The sequence below is a fragment of the Lissotriton helveticus genome, chromosome 10, assembly GCF_964261635.1.
Source record: "Lissotriton helveticus chromosome 10, aLisHel1.1, whole genome shotgun sequence".
NCBI classification, from domain to species: Eukaryota; Metazoa; Chordata; class Amphibia; order Caudata; family Salamandridae; genus Lissotriton; species Lissotriton helveticus.
This window is the reverse complement of record NC_136071.1, coordinates 843,859,281-843,885,275: the sequence shown is the minus strand read 5'-3', so window position 1 is coordinate 843,885,275 and position 25,995 is coordinate 843,859,281. Positions and strand designations below refer to the sequence as shown.

Genomic DNA, 25,995 nt, shown 5'->3' with positions numbered 1-25,995 from the left:
ACTAGAAATGCAATAGCTCCCACTAACTTAAAAAGAAAATAGACTATTGTGTTAGGAGCTGAAGATTTAATGTAAACTAATGCCTAGTCCAAAAGATATTAGGGGCCTGATTATGAGTTTGGCAGTAAACTCATGGTGGCACGGCGGTGGCAGTCCAGCCACCGCTGCACCAGCTGTCTGACCGCCCCATTAAAACTTGAGTGGTTGGACTGCCATTGCACCGCCACCACCAATCTCTGATCCCTGGTGGTGGTGTGGTGGTCTTGAGGCCGCAATATGCTTGGTGGGACCGCCACAGTCCAGCCAAACATATTACAAGTTTTATTTCCTCTGGAGCCCTAAAGGGCCCCCTTTAGCCTCTGCACCATAGGGTGTATGCAGGGGGCACATATTGTGCCCCCCTGTGTGCATGCACCTGGATACCTGCATGGCATGAACTGCATCAGTCCATGCTGTGCAGGTACTGCATTTGACATTCCTATTGAGGTGCCTACATCATAGTCACTGACGTGAAATCTCCAAAGAACTGCCCGCCAGTGACAAACGAATTCGTAATATAGCGAGCGGTGTGCACATGGGTTTGGCGGTGCTGGGCAGCGGCATAGCAGTCCTGCATCACCCAACTCATAATCATGCCTTGGTCAGTACTGATTCAAAGTTATCTTCTTGTTCTGAAGATCTGCAACAGCCACCTAACTCACAGAAATAGAAGCCAATGCTAAAGCCTTTGTGAATAGCATCATGGCGACACTTAAGATGCACTGCTCATCTTTGAAACATAGGGTTTCAGCCAAAGACAAGACAGTAGGAAGATTTATAACATTCTTCCATGCTTTCAATATCACCGACTCTAAACAGAACCAAATATACACTTGGAAAGCCAGATTAGTGGGCAGATGTGCAAGCTTCAAAACTATGTGCACCCCAGAAATGTCAACATATCACTAGCTATGATAAATTAACCCTCTAATTTTCCTAGTTTCATGTTTTGGTTACGAGTAGCGCCAATGATTATAAAAGTTCCTGACCTTTATACAGCTCATGTGACTGCTGTTTACGAGCCTAAGTACGTGAATGAGGGTTTTTTTACCGGAGCGAATTATAACTAAACCCTGGTTACTCAGGACAATTGATCCTTCCCCACTTTGATTATTTTTTTGCTATTTACTTGACTCAGCAGCAACACTAAAACGATGTTAAATAAACAGGCAAGCTTTTGTTTAAAGGTTAATTACATTTAAAAAAGGAAGTAACTAGGTTCTCATGCATTGCTTAAATTTAGGAACATCTTCATTTTTAAAGACATCTTGTACCATAAAGTGTAAAAATATAAATAAAATCTCTTCAAAATTCAAAAAGTGCATTTCATTAATATTCAGAACTGTTTCGGCTTAGTACATCTGACTATATCAGTGCATTTAGAAGTATGTTATTTAAAGTGATAGTTTTCATTCATGAATTTAAAAACATTCATTCTGCCCCCCCTCCCCCGACTGCAATGGCGATAGTGAACTAAGAGGCAGGTTAGTTGTTATGTGCACTCTTTGGGTGGCCTGGTTTCCTATTATATTACATATATTATATATAAACAACAATATAGTTTATGAAACCAAACAGCCCACATCCTGTAGTCATGCATTTCAAGGGCTTCTTATATGTGATAATGAAGAAAAAGGAGGGAAAGTGAAATAATAGAATTGCCTAGGATCACACAATTTGTGGGGAAGCTGGGATTAATCCCAGGTATTTTGGTTTCACATTGTCCTGTTCCTCCACTAGATGTATATGCTTTGCTTCACCTACACCCACCTTACTGCTATCCCCCTCAAAACCGTCGCCCACTAACCCCAACCGCCACCGTGCTAGCATTAATATGGCCATCAGTCACATCACAGACTAAACCTTTTCGCCCCTGGGAAAATGTTTGCGAGTACCCATGTGCTAACATAAGGAGCAGCAAACCACCACTCGATTGCTTGCTCTCTGTACATCTAAACAGACTACTTTTAATTTCACTGTTCCTGAGTGTATTTCTAATTGGCCACTAGAGGGCACTGGAACATTATTAAAAAAAAAAACAAATCCGGTACTTACATAATAGTTCGAAAGAATTAATAGCAATACAAATCTTTATTTTGCCTTTTGTAGGCCCAAACGTGGCTTTCAAGCTTCATGTAGAAGAGGTAGAACAATGTTTAGCAGTAGCAGATGCTTCTTGCAACACATTTTGGGAATCTAGCACTGCTGCTCCACATGCTCTTCCTGCTCTGTGCTATGAGAGTGTGAGTGAGGTAGTGTGCACTGCTACCACATGTTCCATAATTAGGGCCACAAGACTTACCCGTCAGTGAAAGGCCAAATTATGTGACAGGGGTGACTTAATTATGTGGCACAATGCTGCACATTTTGCGATAATATTACTTCATTATATTGTCATTTTTACACCTGTCTGAGAAAAGAGTTAACCTTATTAGAACCAATTTGACACCCAAAAACAGCAATACGCAACTGAGAAGTGATGAGTCAACTTTTGAAAAAAGCCTCTGGTGTGCAGGAACCAGAGTTGCCTCAGTTTTTTGTAAGTTTTGATCTGTTTGAGCAAGTCACAAAATTAGTTTTTTGTTAAAATCTGCAGAATATGCAGTAGGTGTATATGGCAAATACAGCAAATCCATGATTACGCGAAAATCACCATGGTCGCAGAATCCTATGGTTCCAGTTGCCTTGTCCATAATTGTTCTTTATGTAGGGGAGCTTACACTGATGTTACGTGTGCTATACCTTCGGATCACTGACAGAATATCGGAACCAAAAATATAGGGGCAGATTTATGAAGGCCTTGCGCCGCCGGTGCGTCACTTTTTCCCACGTTAAAAATGACGCGGCGCAAGGCCTTTATAAATCTGCCCCATAGTGTCCACAGAATATCATGCAAAAAATATCAAGGACCAAAATATCGAGAAGGTAAGTGCAAACAGGTAAGTATAGGTTTACTGTTCTTAACCCCACATCTGTGTACCTTAAAGATATATAGATCGTAAAGGTAAATATGTGAAGTTATATATAGTAAAACTTTACTTACCTATAGAAAGCTACCTTTGTCCTGGTTATTCTTTACACAATATTTTGTCCCACAATGTTCTCTGTTCCGATATTCTGTCTAAACACCGTACCTTCTCGACTCAAGTTCTAAAACGTAGTGGCAGGATTCATTTGCATAGGCAATTCACAATAATGTCACATGAAGTGACATCACAGGAAGTTATTTCATACCACTTTATTGTTCTTCACAGAAAACGGAATCGCCTTTTGCACAGTGAAAGCTGAGGTACATTCTTTGCAGTACATAACATATGTAAATATATACAATGCGTGAATTCTCATCGAAACCAGGTACACAAGTCCATCTATTTGATGGCTGTGTACACAAACAGTGAATGTTTTAGACAATAAGCAAGTCTACATTTAAAACATTTGTTTATACATATATAATCATTTGCCTAGTATTGAATAATGGCCAAGCGTAAGTACCTGTGTACAGACAAATATAACATTGATGCTTGCATAAATTGATTAAGAAGCATGCATAGAATGTTGTCAGTTATATTTATAAATAATGAAGTCGCTATCAATAATGACATACAAAAGTAAGTGCAAATATTGGTTATACTTTAAAAACGTTCAATGGTGCATAGATTGAGCATTTGCATGTTTTATCGACTCTCTGAAGCGACTTTGTAACTGAAAGTGCGCTTTATTAAAATGAAAAATGAATGCAGTTACACAGAAATAGGAAAAACAAAATTTTTGATTTCAGTTTCAGTTTTATTAAATCACATGATATTTCTTATATATCTGTGCGGAATTCAGCTTAGTATTGGCTGAAAGAGATTTTTATATACAGTCATTTAACACTTACCAATTACATTTCAATCTGCTTTAAAAAAGTGAATAAAATATGCTGAATGTATTTGTTTAATAGTTTAACCACTAGCTGTTAATTCATTTGCTTCCTGTATTCGCATCTCATTTAGCAATGCAAGTGTTAATAGTGCGCAATTAAGACATGCCTTCTGGGCCATTCTCAGGACGCTGTGGACGCTACCTGTGGGATGGAGGGTTAAAAACACTTGATGCCAAATTACAAGTGTATGTGATGTCTTACACTGTGTCGAAATGCGAGCTGATCTGGTGGGGGTTACAAGCCAACACCGGCAGGGATGGACTGGCCTATAGGGCAATCTGGTAGCGCCAGGTGAGCCTGTCTGATAGGTCAGTGTGTGGGCCGGATGTTTGGCTGTTTGTGGGCCTGCTTTATGGTCTGCTAGCCCACGTTTTCACTGGTGATTCCCCTGATGTTAAAACAAACATTGTCTACAGCAAGCTCAAATCCATGCAGTCTCCCATACCTTGGAAAACATCTATTTAGCATATCGTCACAAATTTCAAAACTGTCCCAACTTGCAAACATAGGACACTTTTGTAGCCATCTAATTAACTAACTGGGGCCTCATTTCTTTTGGCATTCGGGCCTATTTTCTGTCCCAGCCGGGGCCTGAACACCAGGAGCACCTCCCTCGGCCTCAGGCTAAGGGAACAGGCACCCTCCTTTACAAATAGGAGGGTACTCTATCCACCACTGACCTGTGCCATCTGCACATGTATGGAGTTTTAGAATTTGGGTGGATGCCATTTTTCACAAACGTCTAAAAGTATTTGCGTGAACAAGAGATAACGAAAGCAGGTACCACAGAGAGCAAGTTAGAGGGTGCAGTGGGTGTTAGAGGGAAAGGAAAAGGAAACAAAGTGGCAGGAGAAGTGAATGCGAGGAGATCACAGCACAAGGTGCACAAACGAAGTAGTGCTGGGTTCAAGGAGGGAGCAGGATGGTCTGCTGGCCCGAGCAGTAAAGGATGCAAAGACAAGTGGCATGAGGGCAGGGAATCAGTAAATGATTAAAGGGGGTAGTAGCGCAGGGTGAAAGGAGGTACAGTATCGTTTGTAAGGGGAGCCAGAAGTTCAGGGTGCAAGGGGAATACAATGCAATCTGCAGTGTGTTACTGCGAGGGTGGAAGCGTGAGAACTTAAGGGTAGGACACAGACGGCAGCACAGGGTGCAAATGGAGGCCTCGAGTCGGGGTACCACACGGGTGGACGGCGTACCCCCACTTATTTTACCGGGAGCTCGATAACTATAAACTGCAACTGAGTGCAAGCCACCTTTCGTGACGTCACTTCCAGTTGTGACGTCAGCATCCCCCCACTTCTTCTTTTAGGACTTGTGCCCTGTGCAAATGGAAGCAGTACAGCATGTGAGCGGGGCAGGGCATGGTTCTAATTGGTGCTTTGGGGAAGTAGCCAACAAGGTGAGGGGGCAACATATGTTGTCAGCAGGCGCAGATAGGGGTTCAAATGTGAATACCGATGCAGTGCAAAGGTGCATGAGGAGAAGTGAACAGTGGGTGCAGACCGAACAGTATACTTCAACGAGATAGTCACAAAGGTACCAGGGAGCGGAAGACATGGTATAAGGAGGAATATTTCAGGTTGAAGAGGTGTGAGAAGTTGGCCTGGTAGGGGATGTTTCCAATTCTGGAACCACCTACTACCTGACCAAACAATCCCCTTATGGTGTCTGGTTGTAAGTCAACCTTATTAGACAAGCTATCCTAGTGGTAGCATGGACTAAGCAGCCTAAAGGCTTAACTTAAGAGGTCGTGTTAAGCGAGCTGTTTTACCACATACAATCCTGTAATACCAAATGAAAGGACACCACACAAGTATATATTATAAAAATATATGTGTTTATTACTAAAAACAATCCCCAGTATTCTTTATGAATAAAGGGGCACAAGCGTTAAATCAAAAGCACTGTTTAAACATACAAGTTGCACAATTATGGATGAGGGCAGGGGGCCACTCAAACCATATACTAAACAAGTGGTATAAGAGAGGCCACTCGAACAGTGGTTAGGCCTAGGGCCTAGGGAATCGCTGGGAGCAGTCAGGACAAGCAATGCTGAAGTCGGGAATGGCCCTCGGGATTCGGGAGATGTGCGGAAAGCGCACGCATGCACCAATGTTAACCAATGGTGCGTAAAAGTCAAATAGTTAAAGTTTAAGGACACTTCCGCTGAACCTAGAGGAACAAAACTTAACACACAGACCCTAGAGGTGTGCACCAGTGTGGGAACACCGGCGGAGCAAAGTTACCTCACCCACAGGAAGTGGGTGCACAGGGTCGAAGTGGCGTCGGGTTTTGACACGCAGGCTCTTGGTGCTTGAAGCTGAAAGGGCTGCAGGCAGGGTGAAGGCGAAGTGTCCGGTGGAGTCCAAGGGTGGACTCAAGTTGTAGAGTACCTGAAAGCAGAGGGGACAGAGTCTGGGTCACTCAGCAGTGACCAGGGTGGAACCAGGACGGAACCAGGCAATGTCGGGCGCAATCAGGTGGTCGTTGAGGCGCTTCTCTTCGCTGTCACGTGGGCTCTGGGGCATCTGCGACGTCCAGGAGCAGGTCACGATCTGTCCCACGCAGGCTCTCACCGTCGGTGCAGTCGGCTTCCGGTTTGGAGCAAACAAGCCTTGGTAAGAGCAATCCACGCGGGATTGGAAGATGGCGTCTCACTCGGACCAGGAAGGTCAGAGTCGGGGCTCCCTTTCAGGGGAGCTGGTGTGGATCTGGAGCAACCAGAATCACGAGTCTTCTTTTGTAGTTCGTCGGCACAGGGACCACAAGCCAGCTGGCAAGTGACCGGGCCAACGCGTTGAGCCAAATCGTGCCAAAGGGCCCCACGCAGCACTCGTCGAGTGTGGAGGGCTGAACTTCGGCTCAGGAGTAGCTCAGGGTGGGGGCTTCTCAAACCCCGGTGCACAGCTTCGAGGGTCACTCGTGGGCTGCACGGTCAGCGTCTCGTGGTCACTTCAAGATGGCGTGCCCCACGCTTCCGGTCGCCTCCACGGGTCTCAGCTTTGCAGGGACTGTGGATCGGGCTGTTAGAAGCTGGGCAGGCTTGATCTCGTCGATCTCAGTCGCTCGAGTTCCGGCGGGAACTGCAACTAAGTAGACGTCGAGGGCTGGATGGTGCCTGCTGCTGCAGGGTGGTCACTCCTTGACCACAAGGGAGATTCTTCGGGCTTCCACGTTGAGATGGAGGGCGAAGGGTCCAGAATATCGTTTCAAATGTTTCTTCCAGGAAATCTGATGTGCATTGGCACTGCTCCCACTCTTATTCGAATCTGGTGGGCGTGATTACCTGCTAGGTCCCCTCCTATGGGTGGGACCCAGGAAGTGGGTGGATACACCCCCTTCCTTTGATCCAGGCCGCCCTGGCACGAGGGCTGGAGTGCCCCAGAACCGGTTTGGCCGGATTATGCAAGGGGCAGCCTTGTGCGCCCCAGGCAGTGTCTGGTTTCTTTCAAACCTCCCTGCTACAATACACTATCTCCTGTCTGGAGGGCGGTGACACCCTCCTGTGACAGGAAACCCTTTGTCCAGGACCCCCTTGACTGGGTTTCGGTCAGCTCCAGGGGTCCAGACATTTGTCTGTGGCAGAGGCATCCATTTTGTGGATCTTAAGGCCTTTGGAGAAATCAACCGCATTAAAGTGAAGTAACATGTCTTACCCCTCTAGAGGGGTGGAATGCCATCCCCGTCGCCAGAACTGGCGAGGGGATGGTATTCCAAAGCGTATGACACCTTACACGACATGTTTTGATAAAGCCAAACCAGAGTTGCTAAATAACCGCGAGGATTATAAGGCACTTAATAGTATATGGTATGGCATTATCCTGAAACAGCTTAGGGATTTGTTCCCGACGGCTGCAGACAGGCTCAGCTCATGCTAGAGCTCCATCTCACATAAAAACCATGCACCCAGCCTCCAGGATTGGTGAGGCCTGTCTATAGGAGTGGCTCACAGGTTTACATGTGTCCAGATATAGGTTTAGACATAGGTATACTATATCTAAGCAAGGGGTGTGTACACCACCTTACCCCAGCTGAGTGATCAGCCAGTTGTGTCAATTTAAGAACCAGCCAGTGGTGGCAAAAGATATGCTGCAGCCCCTGGTAGGCCTTAGTGGCTCCTGTGCCCTGTGCACCTATAGTGCATTCTACAGGGGCTGACAAGGAGTCCATTTCCAATTGGTATGTACCTAGGGTACATGGAATCCATTTTACAGAGAGAGCAGATGGCCTGGGGCCCTGATTAGCAGGGAACCAGGTCAACTAAGTCAAAAAACCAGCTAAACACAGGCAAAAAATCTGGGGTAACCATAGTCAGGTAGCCACCTTCCTACATAACCCCCCCCCAAACGAAAGGAGATAAGGCTATCCTTGGCCAGGTAAGCCTATATTGCCTGAGTGGCCATATAAGGAAGTACCTGCACTAGCATGGGTACCCCCTGTCTCATGGTCCACTAAGCAGTCCCTCACCCTTTGGGTATTAGAGGGTCTCCACCATAGGGAATCACTACCTTGGGTGTGTTTATGCAAAGTTAAAGGCTGGTTTGGATATGGAGTATTGAAGTGAGGCTCTACTAATTTAGGGCTTAGCTTCCTCCAATTATCTTCCACCATGTGTGCCTTTCTTTCTTTAACTGAGTTGCACTGTGCTCTCAGGGTCAACCTCTGGCTACCTAAAGCTGGAGGCTGGGTCCCTCTGTTTGGCTTGCTGGAGGGACAGGTCAGGTTTGGGCCCTTTGGGTCCCAGGTTTGGCTGTGCCCAACAGAATCCATCTGGGGGAGGTCCCTAACTGTTTTTAAGGGGGCTCCCTCAGGAGTTTTTAAAGTTTTCACCTTACTAGGGCTACTAGTTTTGGTGCACCTAATCTTTTGATGGGGGTGCTTTATTTGGCAGGGGGCCTTCTGGGTCTCACTGTCCTTCTTGTCCTCTGCAGCCCTGGACTGGCTAAGGCAAGGGAGAGAGGGGCAGGTTACCTGCTCCAGACCGGGTCCCACCTGAGAAGGGTCCACTGACATCAGAGGTTCTGTCAGGCTAGGCCCAACCACCTCTGGGGCAGTTCCTTCATCAGGGGTAAGATCAGTTCCCTGAGGAGGCTGATCCTGTCCTAAAGTCTGGTGAGGGGGAGATTTCTCTTCCTCCTCCATGCTCTCAGTTTGTGTGGAGTTATCCATCATTTCAGGTTTCACAACACACGTGTCAGTTTGAGTTTGGGCTGTGGCCATCACAGCCCCACCAACCTTTTCAGGAGGAGACTCAGTTTGGGTTTCTGCTGTTATCATAACAGCTTTGCTATTCTGTTCAGGAAGAGCTTTTGCTAAAGATGGGGCAGGGAGTATCTCCGCCCTACCAACCTTTTCAGGAAGGACATCTTGAATTGGGGCTGTAGCCATTACAGCCCCACTAACCTTTCCATTGGAATTTACCATTCTAGAATGGATTTCCTGTTCAACCCCAGCCCAGGCTGAGATTTCTAAATCATTACCCAGTAGACAGTCTACAGGCAAGTTTGGGGACACTGCCACTCTCTTTGGGCCAGTGACACCTCCCCAGCTGAGACTTACTACTGCCATGGGATGATTTGTTTGGATGCCATCAATGTTTATTACCTGGTATGTGGCACCAGGTAAAAGTTGCTTAGAGGGGACTATGCCATCAGCCACCATGGTGATGCTAGCCCCTGTGTCTCTAAAAGCTTCAACTCTTAAACCATTGATGATGGGTTCTTGTCTATACTTGCTCAAAGTATTTGGGCAAGCAGAGAAGTTGGCAAACCCCATGCCAGCCTCATAAACAAGATCATTGGGTGATGGGGACCTGGATAGGCCAGGGTCCACCTGATTTCCAGAAGTAAACCCACCCAGATTCCTGGGTGTGCTTCCACTTCCTGGGGGATTACTGCTGACAGTAACAGGAGGTGTTGAAGCTGGCTTTGGAGGTATATTTTCTTTATTGTTATTCTTGGGACAACAGCTGTCTGTTTTGTAATGCCCCACCTGTTTACAGGGATAACAATAGGGTTTTTTCTCAGTTGAAGAAGTGTCTTGGGACCCACCCCCATCCTTGGAGTTTTGGGGCCCTGGGGAAGTCTTTTCTTTACTTTTATCCCCACCCTTATCTTGAGGCTTGGTAGACTCCTTCTTCTGGTTACTGTCCTGATTCTTAGGCCTAATCCTGGTTCTGACCCATTTGTCTGCCTTCTTTCCCAATTCTTGGGGAGAGGTCAGATCAGAGTCTACCAGGTGCTGGTGTAAGAGCTGGTTCTGACAATTACTTAGGATCTGCTCCCTCATAATCAAATTATACAATCCTGTAAAGTCATGTACTTTGCTGCCATGTAGCCAACCCTCCAGAGCCTTAGTAGCACAATCTACAAAATCAGTCCAGTCCTGAGTCTGTGTCTTCTGGGTGTCTCTGAACTTGAACCTGTACTGTTCAGTGGTTAAGCCAAACCCATCTATCAGAACACTCTTCAGGACTTTGTAATTGTTTGCATCCTCATGTCTAACAGTGAGGAGCTTATCTCTCCCTTTCTCTGAAAAGGAGTACCATAAGATTGCTGCCCACTGTTCCTCAGGAACCTGCTGTACCATGCAGGCTCTCTCAAGAGCAGTTATCCATTTGTGGATATCATCCCCTTCCTTGTAGGGGGGCACAATCTTTGTCAGGTTTCTACTATCATAGGACCTGGGTTTCTCTTTAGGAATATTGCTGCCACCAGTGGCATCTAAGCCACACAATTTTTGCTCTCTTGCCAAGGCAAGTCTAGCTTGAGCCAAGGCTACCTCCTCCCTCTCTATCTGGAGTTTGACAGCCCTCATTCTGGCCCTATGCTCTAACTTTTGAGAAGCATTCATGCCTCTCTGTGATTCCCTGGAGGCACTAGAAAGATGAGAGTCCCCTGAGGGAGATCTCACTCTTCTGTTGCCTGGGGGAATCATATGTTGGGTTCTGGGGAGGTGCTGGCCCTCTCCATTCCCCAGTAGGTCCAAGTTGGCCTGGCTAAGCCTACCAACTGGAACCTGGCTACCCTGATCCTGTACTCCTAAGTCCTCCACATCTGAGTCCTCATCCAAGTCATCATCATCCTCTTCTTCAAGGGGATCAACTGCAGGGGGGTTCCCTCCAGTTCCTGTATCTAGGGAAGCTGCTTTTGCCTTCTCTAAGTCATCCTGTTCTAGGAGTTCTATCAGGATTAGGCAGGTGGGGCTTCTGCCCCTTTTTAACCCTCTTGCTTTGCACAAGACAATCAAGTCTCTGCGGGTTAGTTTGTCATATCCAGAAGTTGCCTGGGTAGGGTCAACTGTCACAGGACTAGACCCTGAGGCCTTTCCTGTGTCGGACATGGTTACTAGTGAGGTGTAAGTGGTGCACTTACCTACACTAAGTGTTTTCCTACTGGACCTTGCTAGTGAGTTGTAGTCAGGGGTGTGCTACTCCCTTCAACCTACAACTACTAAGTTCAGTAGAACTTAATATGCTAAGCTTTTGATTTTATATGTACCTAGAGGTACTTGATGTGATCTTTCAATTTGATATAAAGATTGCAATGGTAAAACAACAGCAAGCTCAAATCCGCACCGCTGCTCACCAATGTGAGAAGTTGGCCTGGTAGGGGATGTTTCCAATTCTGGAACCACCTACTACCTGACCAAACAATCCCCTTATGGTGTCTGGTTGTAAGTCAACCTTATTAGACAAGCTATCCTAGTGGTAGCATGGACTAAGCAGCCTAAAGGCTTAACTTAAGAGGTCGTGTTAAGCGAGCTGTTTTACCACATACAATCCTGTAATACCAAATGAAAGGACACCACACAAGTATATATTATAAAAATATATGTGTTTATTACTAAAAACAATCCCCAGTATTCTTTATGAATAAAGGGGCACAAGCGTTAAATCAAAAGCACTGTTTAAACATACAAGTTGCACAATTATGGATGAGGGCAGGGGGCCACTCAAACCATATACTAAACAAGTGGTATAAGAGAGGCCACTCGAACAGTGGTTAGGCCTAGGGCCTAGGGAATCGCTGGGAGCAGTCAGGACAAGCAATGCTGAAGTCGGGAATGGCCCTCGGGATTCGGGAGATGTGCGGAAAGCGCACGCATGCACCAATGTTAACCAATGGTGCGTAAAAGTCAAATAGTTAAAGTTTAAGGACACTTCCGCTGAACCTAGAGGAACAAAACTTAACACACAGACCCTAGAGGTGTGCACCAGTGTGGGAACACCGGCGGAGCAAAGTTACCTCACCCACAGGAAGTGGGTGCACAGGGTCGAAGTGGCGTCGGGTTTTGACACGCAGGCTCTTGGTGCTTGAAGCTGAAAGGGCTGCAGGCAGGGTGAAGGCGAAGTGTCCGGTGGAGTCCAAGGGTGGACTCAAGTTGTAGAGTACCTGAAAGCAGAGGGGACAGAGTCTGGGTCACTCAGCAGTGACCAGGGTGGAACCAGGACGGAACCAGGCAATGTCGGGCGCAATCAGGTGGTCGTTGAGGCGCTTCTCTTCGCTGTCACGTGGGCTCTGGGGCATCTGCGACGTCCAGGAGCAGGTCACGATCTGTCCCACGCAGGCTCTCACCGTCGGTGCAGTCGGCTTCCGGTTTGGAGCAAACAAGCCTTGGTAAGAGCAATCCACGCGGGATTGGAAGATGGCGTCTCACTCGGACCAGGAAGGTCAGAGTCGGGGCTCCCTTTCAGGGGAGCTGGTGTGGATCTGGAGCAACCAGAATCACGAGTCTTCTTTTGTAGTTCGTCGGCACAGGGACCACAAGCCAGCTGGCAAGTGACCGGGCCAACGCGTTGAGCCAAATCGTGCCAAAGGGCCCCACGCAGCACTCGTCGAGTGTGGAGGGCTGAACTTCGGCTCAGGAGTAGCTCAGGGTGGGGGCTTCTCAAACCCCGGTGCACAGCTTCGAGGGTCACTCGTGGGCTGCACGGTCAGCGTCTCGTGGTCACTTCAAGATGGCGTGCCCCACGCTTCCGGTCGCCTCCACGGGTCTCAGCTTTGCAGGGACTGTGGATCGGGCTGTTAGAAGCTGGGCAGGCTTGATCTCGTCGATCTCAGTCGCTCGAGTTCCGGCGGGAACTGCAACTAAGTAGACGTCGAGGGCTGGATGGTGCCTGCTGCTGCAGGGTGGTCACTCCTTGACCACAAGGGAGATTCTTCGGGCTTCCACGTTGAGATGGAGGGCGAAGGGTCCAGAATATCGTTTCAAATGTTTCTTCCAGGAAATCTGATGTGCATTGGCACTGCTCCCACTCTTATTCGAATCTGGTGGGCGTGATTACCTGCTAGGTCCCCTCCTATGGGTGGGACCCAGGAAGTGGGTGGATACACCCCCTTCCTTTGATCCAGGCCGCCCTGGCACGAGGGCTGGAGTGCCCCAGAACCGGTTTGGCCGGATTATGCAAGGGGCAGCCTTGTGCGCCCCAGGCAGTGTCTGGTTTCTTTCAAACCTCCCTGCTACAATACACTATCTCCTGTCTGGAGGGCGGTGACACCCTCCTGTGACAGGAAACCCTTTGTCCAGGACCCCCTTGACTGGGTTTCGGTCAGCTCCAGGGGTCCAGACATTTGTCTGTGGCAGAGGCATCCATTTTGTGGATCTTAAGGCCTTTGGAGAAATCAACCGCATTAAAGTGAAGTAACATGTCTTACCCCTCTAGAGGGGTGGAATGCCATCCCCGTCGCCAGAACTGGCGAGGGGATGGTATTCCAAAGCGTATGACACCTTACACGACATGTTTTGATAAAGCCAAACCAGAGTTGCTAAATAACCGCGAGGATTATAAGGCACTTAATAGTATATGGTATGGCATTATCCTGAAACAGCTTAGGGATTTGTTCCCGACGGCTGCAGACAGGCTCAGCTCATGCTAGAGCTCCATCTCACATAAAAACCATGCACCCAGCCTCCAGGATTGGTGAGGCCTGTCTATAGGAGTGGCTCACAGGTTTACATGTGTCCAGATATAGGTTTAGACATAGGTATACTATATCTAAGCAAGGGGTGTGTACACCACCTTACCCCAGCTGAGTGATCAGCCAGTTGTGTCAATTTAAGAACCAGCCAGTGGTGGCAAAAGATATGCTGCAGCCCCTGGTAGGCCTTAGTGGCTCCTGTGCCCTGTGCACCTATAGTGCATTCTACAGGGGCTGACAAGGAGTCCATTTCCAATTGGTATGTACCTAGGGTACATGGAATCCATTTTACAGAGAGAGCAGATGGCCTGGGGCCCTGATTAGCAGGGAACCAGGTCAACTAAGTCAAAAAACCAGCTAAACACAGGCAAAAAATCTGGGGTAACCATAGTCAGGTAGCCACCTTCCTACAAGAGGGAACAGGGCAAAGAATGAAAATAGAACAATGCAGCGTTCAAGGGGGAGCGGTGTAAGTCGGAGCAGCACGGGAAGTGAGGTGGAGCTGACAGGGTGTGAGGAGGACCAGCACATGGTGAGAAGTGGAGTAATGCTGGGAGCAGGGGTAATAGTATAAGGGGTTATGGGAATGCAGTAGAAATATCCAGAATACGGTATTTTCCTTTATCTCTGAGAAGCTCATATATGGCCCTCTTATTTTAAGCTATTTTAAGGTCGACAAGGCTCAGGTCACAAGGTCTGAGCCTTTCAGACTGCAAAATGGCATTTTTTAATTCATCAAACCCAATTTGTGATTCAGTAAGATGTTACCATATCTTACAGTACGGTTAATTGATTTTAGGAATAAATGAAGATTCAGTATTTGGAAAGGTTGTGTTAAGGGTATCCCTTCCAGATACCGAATCTTTAAGATATGTATTACCAGCTCAAAGGAGGTGTTAAGCCATTTACAAATGGGAACGGGTCCCCATCGGACCCTTTCCCTCATATGAATGTTCACAAAAAGGTTTTTATGAGCAGGCAGTGCTCAGTGAGACCACTGCCAGATCATAAAAAAAGGTTTGTGTCATTTAAAAAAAAAATGTATACGCATCCCATTTTCTTTTAAGGAAATCGGGCTGCATTTTTAGGTCTCGTCCTTTACCATTCCAAAGGAATGGGAAATGGCGAGAATTCAAGTGCTCGAACTGATTGTCAAACCACCGCTTTTTTTCGTGGCGTTTTCTTCGAGTGCACGTACAGGCACGCGCTTTTGGCCCATACACTTTCATGGCCATCTGTTCCTCAATGTCCCTCCCACCCTTCGTTTGATCTTGCCGCGAGTTCAGGCTAATGGCCCTCCCCCAGCACAGAGCACGCATCGCGGCCGCACAGCACATCAAAGGGCTTCTCCCAGCGTGTGCTGTGCGGCTTCTCCTCCCCTAATTATGTGGCCGGCCGTACTTGTGTTTCCCGGCCACTTCCCGGCCACTCTTGTATTTAATTAGCAGCAGCAGCATTTCTCCTGCGCCAGGCCACATCAAAGGCTCTGTGCCACTTTCACCCCCACAGCAACACTTACAGACACGCAACGCCACTCACACCCACGCAAGCCCACTATCATCCACGCAACACCACACTCACCCACGCAACGCCACTCACCCAAGCAACACCACTCACACACGCAACGCAACTCATCCACGCAACGCCACTCATCCACGCAACGCCACTCACCCAAGCAACACCACTCACACACGCAACACAACTCACCCACGCAACGCCACTCACACACTCAACGCCACTCACACACGCAATGCCACTCAGCCACGCAACGCCACTCACACACGCAACGCCACTCACACACGCAACGCCACTCACACACGCAATGCCATTCACACACGCAACGCCACTCACACACGCAACGCCACTCAGCCACGCAACGCCACTCACACACGCAACGCCACTCACACACGCAACGCCACTCACACACGCAACGCCACTCACACACGCAACGCCACTCAGCCACGCAACGCCACTCACACACGCAACGCCACTCACACACACAACGCCACTCACACACGCAACGGCACTCACACACGCAACGCCACTCACACACGCAACGCCACTCACACACGCAACACCACTGACACACGCAACGCCACTCAGCCACGCAACGCCACTCAGCCACGCAACGCCACTCAGCCACGCAATGCCACTCAGCCACGCAACGCCACTCAGCCACGCAACGCCACTCACACACGCAACGCCACTCACACACGCAACGCCACTCACACACGCAACGCCACTCACACACGCAACGCCACTCACCCACGCTCACCCACGCAACGCCACTCACACGCAACGCCACTCACACACGCAACGCCACTCACACACGCAACGCCACTCACACATTGTGGGTGCAGATTGTGGGTGCAGATTCAGGGTGCAGATTGTGGGTGCAGATTGTGGGTGCAGATTGTGGGTGCAGATTGTGGGTGCAGATTGTGGGTGCAGATTCAGAGTGCAGATTCAGAGTGCAGATTGTGGGTGCAGATTGTGGGTGCAGATTGTGGGTGCAGATTGTGGGTGCAGATTCAGAGTGCAGATTGTGGGTGCAGATTGTGGGTGCAGATTGTGGGTGCAGATTCAGAGTGCAGATTGTGGGTGCAGATTGTGGGTGCAGATTGTGGGTGCAGATTGTGGATGCAGATTGTGGGTGCAGATTCAGAGTGCAGATTCAGAGTGCAGATTCAGAGTGCAGATTGTGGGTGCAGATTGTGGGTGCAGATTGTGGGTGCAGATTGTGGGTGCAGATTGTGAGTGCAGATTTAGAGTGCAGATTCAGAGTGCAGATTCAGAGTGCAGATTCAGAGTGCAGATTCAGAGTGCAGATTGTGGGTGCAGATTGTGGGTGCAGATTGTGGGTGCAGATTGTGGGTGCAGATTCAGAGTGCAGATTCAGAGTGCAGATTGTGGGTGCAGATTGTGGGTGCAGATCGTGGGTGCAGATTGTGGGTGCAGATTGTGGGTGCAGATTGTGGGTGCAGATTGTGGGTGCAGATTCAGAGTGCAGATTGTGGGTGCAGATTGTGGGTGCAGATTGTGGGTGCAGATTCAGAGTGCAGATTCAGGGTGCAGATTCAGGGTGCAGATTCAGGGTGCAGATTGTGGGTGCAGATTGTGGGTGCAGATTGTGGGTGCAGATTGTGGGTGCAGATTCAGAGTGCAGATTGTGGGTGCAGATTCAGGGTGCAGATTCAGGGTGCAGATTGTGGGTGCAGATTGTGGGTGCAGATTGTGGGTGCAGATTGTGGGTGCAGATTGTGGGTGCAGATTCAGAGTGCAGATTCAGAGTGCAGATTGTGGGTGCAGATTGTGGGTGCAGATTGTGGGTGCAGATTGTGGGTGCAGATTCAGAGTGCAGATTCAGAGTGCAGATTCAGAGTGCAGATTCAGAGTGCAGATTCAGAGTGCAGATTGTGGGTGCAGATTGTGAGTGCAGATTGTGGGTGCAGATTGTGGGTGCAGATTGTGGGTGCAGATTGTGGGTGCAGATTCAGAGTGCAGATTGTGGGTGCAGATTCAGAGTGCAGATTCAGAGTGCAGATTCAGAGAAAACTCAGCAGCACCACCACCATTGCAATGCAATAGGTCTCGCTTTAACGCAAATTTAAGCTATAGGCCTTGTAAATGACAAAGCCTTTTATTTATGTTCCAAAAACCAGAACGCAAAAATAAAGGGCATTATCATTTACAATGCTAATAGTTCAGACTCGCATTATTGCGAGACCTATTGCATTTCCAATGCTTGTTAATTAAAAGCACTCACAGACGTTGTGGTATGCAGACCCCAGCCGGCCACCATTCTTATTATTGTAGCCAAACACAGGGTCTCTATTTATGACTTACCTCATACATATTAATGAGGTAGGTTGAATAGCGACCCAAAACAAATCAGTATTATGAGAATCAACCTATTAATACTTAGGTTGGCTATCAAAATACCAATGGGTTTGTTAGTAGTCACTGTCTCAATTGCGACCACTTCTAACAAATATGTTTTTGTACATTCATTTAAGTAATTGCAAATTATGAATCGTTATTTGTCGCAATTTATGATTCCTTAAATGGAATTTTTCTACTTGAGGACATTAGACTTAAGCAACGCTGCCTTTTCCTACTTGTGTTCTCGCATCTATAAAAGGTAAAACAAAAATATAGGTACCAGAATGCAAATAGAAATTAGCTCTGGGTCTAAAACTGACACCTGACAGAAGTACAGCTTGAAATGCCCTCATGATTTTTTTTTATTTTATTATTATCGAAGATGAGTGCTGCTGTTCTTCAGAATATGAGAAAAATAAGTATAGAAACAGGTCATCATATGCATAACAGTGAATAGCTGAGTAAAAAATAATTTCCCATCAAATGTATTACAATAATATTAAACAATGTGGCGAGGCAGCGGTCAAACCTTAATTCCCGTCTTCTCTAAAAACTTTTTGTTATAAACTAAAATAATATCCTAATTACAGATATAAATAATTGTGTTTTGAACTTATGTGCATTTTTTGTCTCTGAAGTCAGGATGTCGAATTAATTCTCCCTAAAATGTCTAAAAAGAGTTTACCAAACTTTACCCGTTCAGTGCATGCTCTCTTTCACATTATTATTTATCAATCATTTTCCGTAGTTCAACTTCTGGTGTATCTAGGTTACATTTATGAATTTTCTGTTTTGTTTTAGTCTAATGAAGATATATTTGAAGAAACTCAGAGAAGTGCTAACTCTGGTGAAGAAAATGAAGTCGGTGTTAGAAATATGGTCAAGATGAGCGTCCCTTTGGTCCACAGGATTCCACATGCTTCGGCTAATTTACCACTGAGATTTGGGAGAGCTTTCCTGGAGGAAGCGAAAAGTAGTCCTGCTTTTTATTCACCTCTGAGATACGAAAGCGCTTTTGATGAAAGAATTCGTAAAAGTGTCCCGAATTTACCACAGAGATTTGGTCGTTATCTTGCTAGCAAACGTTCCATCCAGCCGCTGGCCAACCTGCCTCAGAGATTTGGCAGAGCGCCATCTGCTGGCCAGTTTATCCAGTCTCTCGCTAATTTGCCTCAAAGATTTGGGCGATCGATAGATCTTCACAACTTTGCGAGTACCTATGCAAAAGGTGGTAAAGAATCTGGCTATGGTGACAAGAGGTGAGTGAACGTTTTTGTGGCAAATACTTTAAGCTGTTTATTACCAAGAACATATGTAGCAACAATTTAGAAGAGGAAAGTGGGAGATTTTGAAATAAACTCAGAGAAATGTATTTTACATATTGATTTCTATTGAGCAGAGGCAATTTTAGGTGGAAAAAGCAAAAAGAATGCAATTTTTCTCTCCCCTCTGACTCGGGTTTGTTGACATGTACAGGATTATGTTTGGCACTGTTGTGTCAGGTTTTTGTTTCCAATTGAGTTACACAAATTGCATTCCCATAAATAAAACCGTCTTAATGTAGGTTTTGTCAATCCCCTACTTCATAATTCTTTGCTCAGTACATTCAAAGTTAAGAGTCTGAACTTGAGCCAAAGTTACAGCAACTAAGAGTTAAATCGAACCTGAAAGGCAGAATTTTTGTTGATGTCACATAATAATTATTTTAAAAACGCAGCTTTATATAGGAATTATGATCGTTTCCCTAGCTAAAGTGAAGGAAAGATCTGATTTTTAAGGACATGGTGGCAACAATTATGATTTCTCCCATATTACTTTAATTTGAAAGCTGCATGAATAATATTACTCTTAAGTACATGTGAAAAAATATTAGCCAATTAAAATTTCAGTAGCCAAGCTAGTCAGCTCCTAGCACAATCAATGTAGCTCTACTGTGCTGCTTGCAAAACCTTTTTCAGCTGATAGGCCAATGAAGATAACAACAAAAAAACACAATTAGAAGGAGGGTCCATGGGGTATTTATAAACCAAGCACAATTACGTACCCCGAATTACTGACTTAGAAAACAGAAAGTAAAAGTGGGTCTTGGAGAAATACTGAGTTATGTGTCACTGACCACCAATCTACTCTAAAAACTTGCATCTTCCCATCAGTGAAAGATGTATCTCAGGTGTAAAAGTACCCATCAGATATCGTACGGTGCCGCCCTTGTCATCATCTGGGACTCCTTCCACCAAGGAAGATGTTACTGCATCCCACAGTAAGAAGAGGCGGATGCCCCAGTGTGACTTAGGGTATTTGGTGGTAACTCAATCCTGATACCTGATAAGCAGTGCGTGTAAAAAAAGGGGGAGTGAAGTGAACAAATATAAAATTGGAGAGTATAGAGCAAACAACAATTTTATTAAGTGCCTCCAATACTACCAAAAATTAAAACCAGTGCGGGAATATAGTAGGTTTAAACAAATGTCTACTATATAGTTGAAGAGGTCGGCATGTTTCAGCAGATACAAGACTTTTAGTCCACTGCTTTCTTCAGGACCTAATCTTCGCTACTGCGTCTATGTGAGTCAACATACAAATCACCCGTGTTAGTGAAAAAATATCTTGATGTCACCTTAATGACTAGGATCTGTCGTCGTCCTCGAGATACCTATAACAGTGACATTCAAAAAATAGAGTAGATTAGCGCCTAAAACATAACTCATGATATGTACAGAGAAACACATTGGTTTCCAGTGGCGGCTGGTGAACTTTCTGATAGGCGGGGCGTAAAGGCCTGCACATTATGATCCAGAGGAAGCCCAAAGTCTGAGAGGTGACATTCCACTCCTCGAAGAAATTCTAGAAAATATAGATGCCAATCAGTGCATTTATGGTCCCTTTTCCCCCCACAACCCTCCCCGAACCAGCGTGCACATATGCGACTTCTTAACAATTTGCACTTTGAGACAGTTTAGTATTTCCTTTCTTTGGACCGAGAGGGTTACAACACTAGCTACGGTCACCAAGGGAAGACGACCCTGTCAACACACTAAGCAGTCTTTTCAGTTTTCTCTCATTGTTACAAACTAAGGAAAGTCTACTGTCGCAAAAAGCGCAACTTGTTTAAGATTCACGACTGGCAGGTGACTAACTGACTACAAGTGTGTCAATGCATCAACCGTGCTACCCGGAAGCACAATGCCATGAGGCGGGGAACGCTGTGCCAACACGACGACCAAGCTAGAGAATAGGTTTCGGATACAGTAGTACAAGGGAACCAACCACAGTGCACCCATGTCAGTAAGGCCATCTTCGCCCTCCGCTGAAGTAAGCATAAAGTATAAAATCCAACTGCTCAGATTTTATGCGCCCTGCCGCACTGGGTTAAGCTGGGTGCATTCCACGGGACACCATCTGATTTTTGTCAGTAAATGCCCTCAGCAAGGAGCACGGAGGTAAGAGCCTCACAGAAAAGGCAGAAAACCAATGAAGACACAAAGTATAAAAACAGAAACCCACTCGAGAGGGTGCCAACCGGAAGATGAAACGTGAACAAGGCAGCCAGGGATCCAAGGTCTAATAAACGGTGTCTATTGTTTTCACGGATTTCACTTGGCCTGGCATGCAGCAAAAAACACATTTGTGGGTTTTTGAGCTCTGTGATTCCCACAATCTAGCAGAGGGAAGAGTCATCTGAGGTTTCAAACACGAAGCTTAGCTATCAAATAAAAAAAAAATAAACTTACGGACCGGAGACTCCGTCCCGACTCCCGCCTTCCTCGTATTCAAGTCCTGCAGCACGTCATCACAGGAAGGCGGCGCGGCAGGCAGCCTCCCTCTCCACCGCCGTGCAGGTTGATTGGTGCGGCCGGCTGCCCCAGGTTACGTAATTTTCTCTCGTATGCTGCTGCTGCAGCATACAGAGAACAGGGAGAGTTGAGGCCAGGGGGAGTGGCTTGGGGGAGTGGCTTTCCCACTGTAGTTAATACTGTCTGTTTGGGCGGCCTCAGGCTGTCCAAACAGTCAGTATTAACAACAGTGGGCAAGCCACTCCCCCCTGCCCTCGAGTAACGCACCCACTCACTCTAAACCAGGAAGTGTTCTGCTTTCTCGTCATGCGAGAAGGCAGAAACAAATCACAAATGGTAGTTATATAACTACCATTTGTTGTCTGCCTTCTCGCACGGCGAGAAAGCAGGGGGGGCGGCGCCCAAACGCCCCCATGGAGGAATCGCCTCTGTTGGTTTCCTATACAGAGCACTCCTACAGTAATGCGAGTACAACACTCTTCGTTATACCACCTGTGTACTTTCTTATAGTTCCTTGGTGGAAGGAGTCCCAGATGATGACAAGGGCGGCACCGTACGATAGCTGATGGGTACTTTTACACCTGAGATACATCTTTACTTCCAATGAAGAAAACAACTTGAAAATTAGATGACTTGGTAAATCCAGGATAGCAAGTAATCTCTGCTCCATGACCAACCCAGGAGTTCACACTGTTGCTGAGTTTCCTCCTGCTTAAAAACATCCCACGCATTTGTGATGAGTTTTATTTTCATGTGTGCATATTCTCTTCAGGAAAGAAAAATATTTGCCTTTATGGCTTTATTAACATCATTATTTTTTAATTCTCTGTAGCTAGGAAAATCCATAAATTATTGCAAGGACAGTGCCTCTGTTAAGGTAATTTAAAGCAGGATAGCAGCTGGCACCACTCGACTTGCAATAAAACATTTTGAACACAACTACAGGATGTATCAGCTGTACAATGGATGTCCTCAGAGGCTATAGTGAACTCCATTGAGGAAGTTCCACAATGGGGCACATTTATTCCTGTTCCGTTCATGGTCCACTTCAGACAGCCCACCAGTATGGCAGAGGAAAATGAAGAATGTGGTTTCTTGCAAGAAATCAACAGCTGAGAAAATTATATTTAACGCAGCCCTAAAGTGTGTGCCTTCTACTCCTTGAAACTGCATGCAATAAGCCGCTTACATTGCGTCAAAAAATAGGTCACTTACCCTATGGTGACACATGGGTGAATTTAGAGTTTGGCTGTTGTGGGACATCTTCCAAAAAAAGGTGTCCTAACCAAAGTTCCCTCTAATTTGTTTCTTATGTGTGCCGCAGTATAAGGTCTCTGTGCGCTGCAGCCAAGGCTATGTGCGCCAAGAACCCAACCACGTGTGTCGGTGCAGCAACAGATATCAGTGCAAATATTGCTCAAACATTTGCTTAGTAAAATGAAAAGATAGTGTATTTCTACACATACAGCACCACATGATGGGTCTTAAGGCAGGTTTGCAACATACAACAAACATAAAAAGAATACAATATTCAAAAGCATAATCTCCATTAAAAGTCTTTTAATGTAACAATGTGACCCTTATTATCACTTGTCAAATGTGAATGCTACATCCCTGAGAGGTGTCTGTGTTATTCAAGATTGCACCACAATGGGTTCTGTGTAAATGCATTGTTGTGTCATATCCTTAGCCAACCACAGAACATTCCTTATATGCGTTATCTCTTGCTGCATTCTTGCATGCCTTTCGCAGCCCCACCAAGTACCACACATCAGGCTTAGACTAACACATTTTAGTGTGGTGGTCTGCATCACCACACTAAAATGCATTAATCACACATTTGTAGTGCCTTGACAACACCTGTGTGCTGTGAGGGAGAAGCTGGAAATGCAGCTGGAAAGTGCACGCCATGTGCACTATTGTAGTAGATAATGCCGTCCACCCTGCAAAGAATTTGAGCCCCACTGAATAATGTGCTGAACTCGTCCAATGTAATTTCAAACACCAGGACACTTTTAGAAGCACATGCACATTATCTGATTTCCATCTGCAACAAGTATCAATGTGCAAGAGGGACAGGGCTTTCTTATTTAAGACTACTGCTGGGCCCATAACAAAGACAGAATTTGAGGGGTCATCTGGCCTCCTTTGTTCGAGTCTTTTGGCTGGGGGAAGTCAGGAGCCTCACACCTGACACAAATGAAGAGGAGATGAAACAAAGGCTCAAACCTTGTTCTCAAACATACACATGATAGACCTGCTAAACATATATGTGAGGGCTTTAGATCTGATATCACTTCTTGTGATGCCACTTCCCATAAAGTTGTGGCTTGTTATGCCACTTTCTATGATGTCACTTCTTGTGATACCACTTCCTGTAAAGTCGTGGCTTTTGAAGCCACTTTCTATGATGTCACTTTTTATGATGCCACTTTCTGTGATGCCACTTTCTGTGATGCCACTTCCTGTAAAGTCGTGGCTTGTGATGCCACTTTCTATTATGTCAATTCCTCTGGTGCCATGTGTGATGTCACTTTCTGTGATGTTAATTCCTGTGATGCCATGTGCGATGTTAATTCCTGTGATGCCAAGTGTGATGTTGCGAGGCATGATTTCGCACGCCATGATGTCACTTGCATACTGCCAGACTAGGTTAGGACCACCACTTTATTTTTTTAGGACTTGTGCCCTGATTGCACTGAAATTTTGAAATTGTCACACATAGCAATCTGAAACCTTGGCAGCTATGTGTAGTTCATTTTCTGTTTGTGTGAAATGTCCCGGTTTTTGGCTTTAAAATTCTGGTCACCCTATTTATTAACCGCATCGATGCGGTGCATTTTCCCGCTGTATGCGGCAATTTGAAAATTACCGCGTTACATGACGAGCTCAGCTCGTCATGAGCGTACGGCAGGTTACGCTCATGACGAGCTGAGCTCGTCATCAGCCCGGAAGGGGTTAACAAAAGGCACACAGCAAACCTAACAGCACTTCACAATCCCTAATACATATTAGGGATTGTGAAAGCACACGTTGTGCTGTTAGGCTTGCTTCATGCCTTTTGTTAATAGAGTGCAGCAGATTGTGTGCCTTTTTGAGTGTTCATGTTAATTGCTGCTCCCGACATGCTTACACTCGGGGCTGCATTTAACATAAAACTTTCAAAAAGGCATACAAACTGCTGCGCTCTGTTAAGAAAAAGCATGCAGCAAACCCAACAGCATGACATGTGTTTCACAATCACTAATACATATTAGTGATTGTGAAAGCACATGTTGCGCTGTTAGGCTTGTTGCTTGTCTTTTGGTAATAGAGCACAGCAAATTGAGTGCCTTTTTGAAAGTTTTCATGATAATTACAGGGCCCCAACATGCTTACACAAGGGGCTGCATTTAACATGAAAACTTTCAAAAAGGCACATAAACTGCTGCACTAAGTTAAGAAAAGGTAGGCAGCAAGCCCAACAGCACGACGTGTGCTTTCACAATCACTAATATATGTTAATGGTTGTGAAAGCACATGTCACGGTTTTAGGCTTGCTGCATGCCTTTTCTTGATAGAGTGCGGAGGGTGGCAGATTGTCTGCTTTACTTAAAGTATTCATGTTAATTGCAGCACCCATCATGCTTCTACAGGGCGCTGCGATTAACCTGAATACTTGCCTCTGATGGTATGTGCGGCTCAAGGAAGTCACTGCGCGCTCAGATTCACAAATGTGCGCTGGAGCGCAGGCGCGCACCTTTAATGCAAAAGTGGTCCTAACCACCATATGTAGAGTGCATTTATAGGTATACAAATTCAGGAAGGCAACAGATTTCACTTTGGCACATATCACTCATCTGCAAAGCTCTAAATCCAGTCCATAGTTTATGTATGTCTTTCTATAGTAAAGGAAACCCAAGGGTGACCTTTCTACCTTAAGTATACTGCGCTTTAACTTCTGAAACTCCTTGAAATGAATTGAGGCATATACCATATGAACTATCGCATACTGCTCCTTGAGGTTTATGTCAGTGTTAACAAGCCCAAAGAAAGGGTAATCAAAAACAATTATATTATCCCACAGTGCTGAATATTTCAGTGAAAAAGGAGGTGTGGCTCAAAGAAACCCCAAACCCCCGCCTCCACCCATGCGTCCATGGAAGCAGTTAATTGAATGGTGATATCCTAGTGGAAATGGTTCTATGTCCTGCTCAAATCATCCCTGCTCCCTTCCTTTGTTTGTGCAAGCTCTCTCTTTCCATCCACTCATTCTCTCTCTCTCCTTCTCTCCTCCCGCTATCAGATCACTTCTCTCTACCTCTCTCCCTTTTTCTCTTTCTCTCTTTTGAAGCCTCCCTGTACCTGCTGTGAATAACCTTGTTAAGTTGGGTAAAGTGAAAGAGGCACCAGTAATGGACATGGACTTTTAGAATCAGCCTCCAAGGGCTTG

The 25,995-nt window shown here is 46.1% G+C and overlaps 1 protein-coding gene across 1 annotated transcript in view; it reads left to right on the top strand.

Moving 5' to 3' along the window:
* Positions 1-25,995, top strand: part of NPVF (neuropeptide VF precursor) — a 63,634-nt gene that overhangs the window by 21,146 nt on the left and 16,493 nt on the right. The window contains exon 2 of the mRNA XM_078664379.1: positions 18,571-19,028. Within this exon, the coding sequence (XP_078520505.1) occupies positions 18,571-19,028 (458 nt within the window). The remainder of the gene's footprint in view (positions 1-18,570; positions 19,029-25,995) is intronic.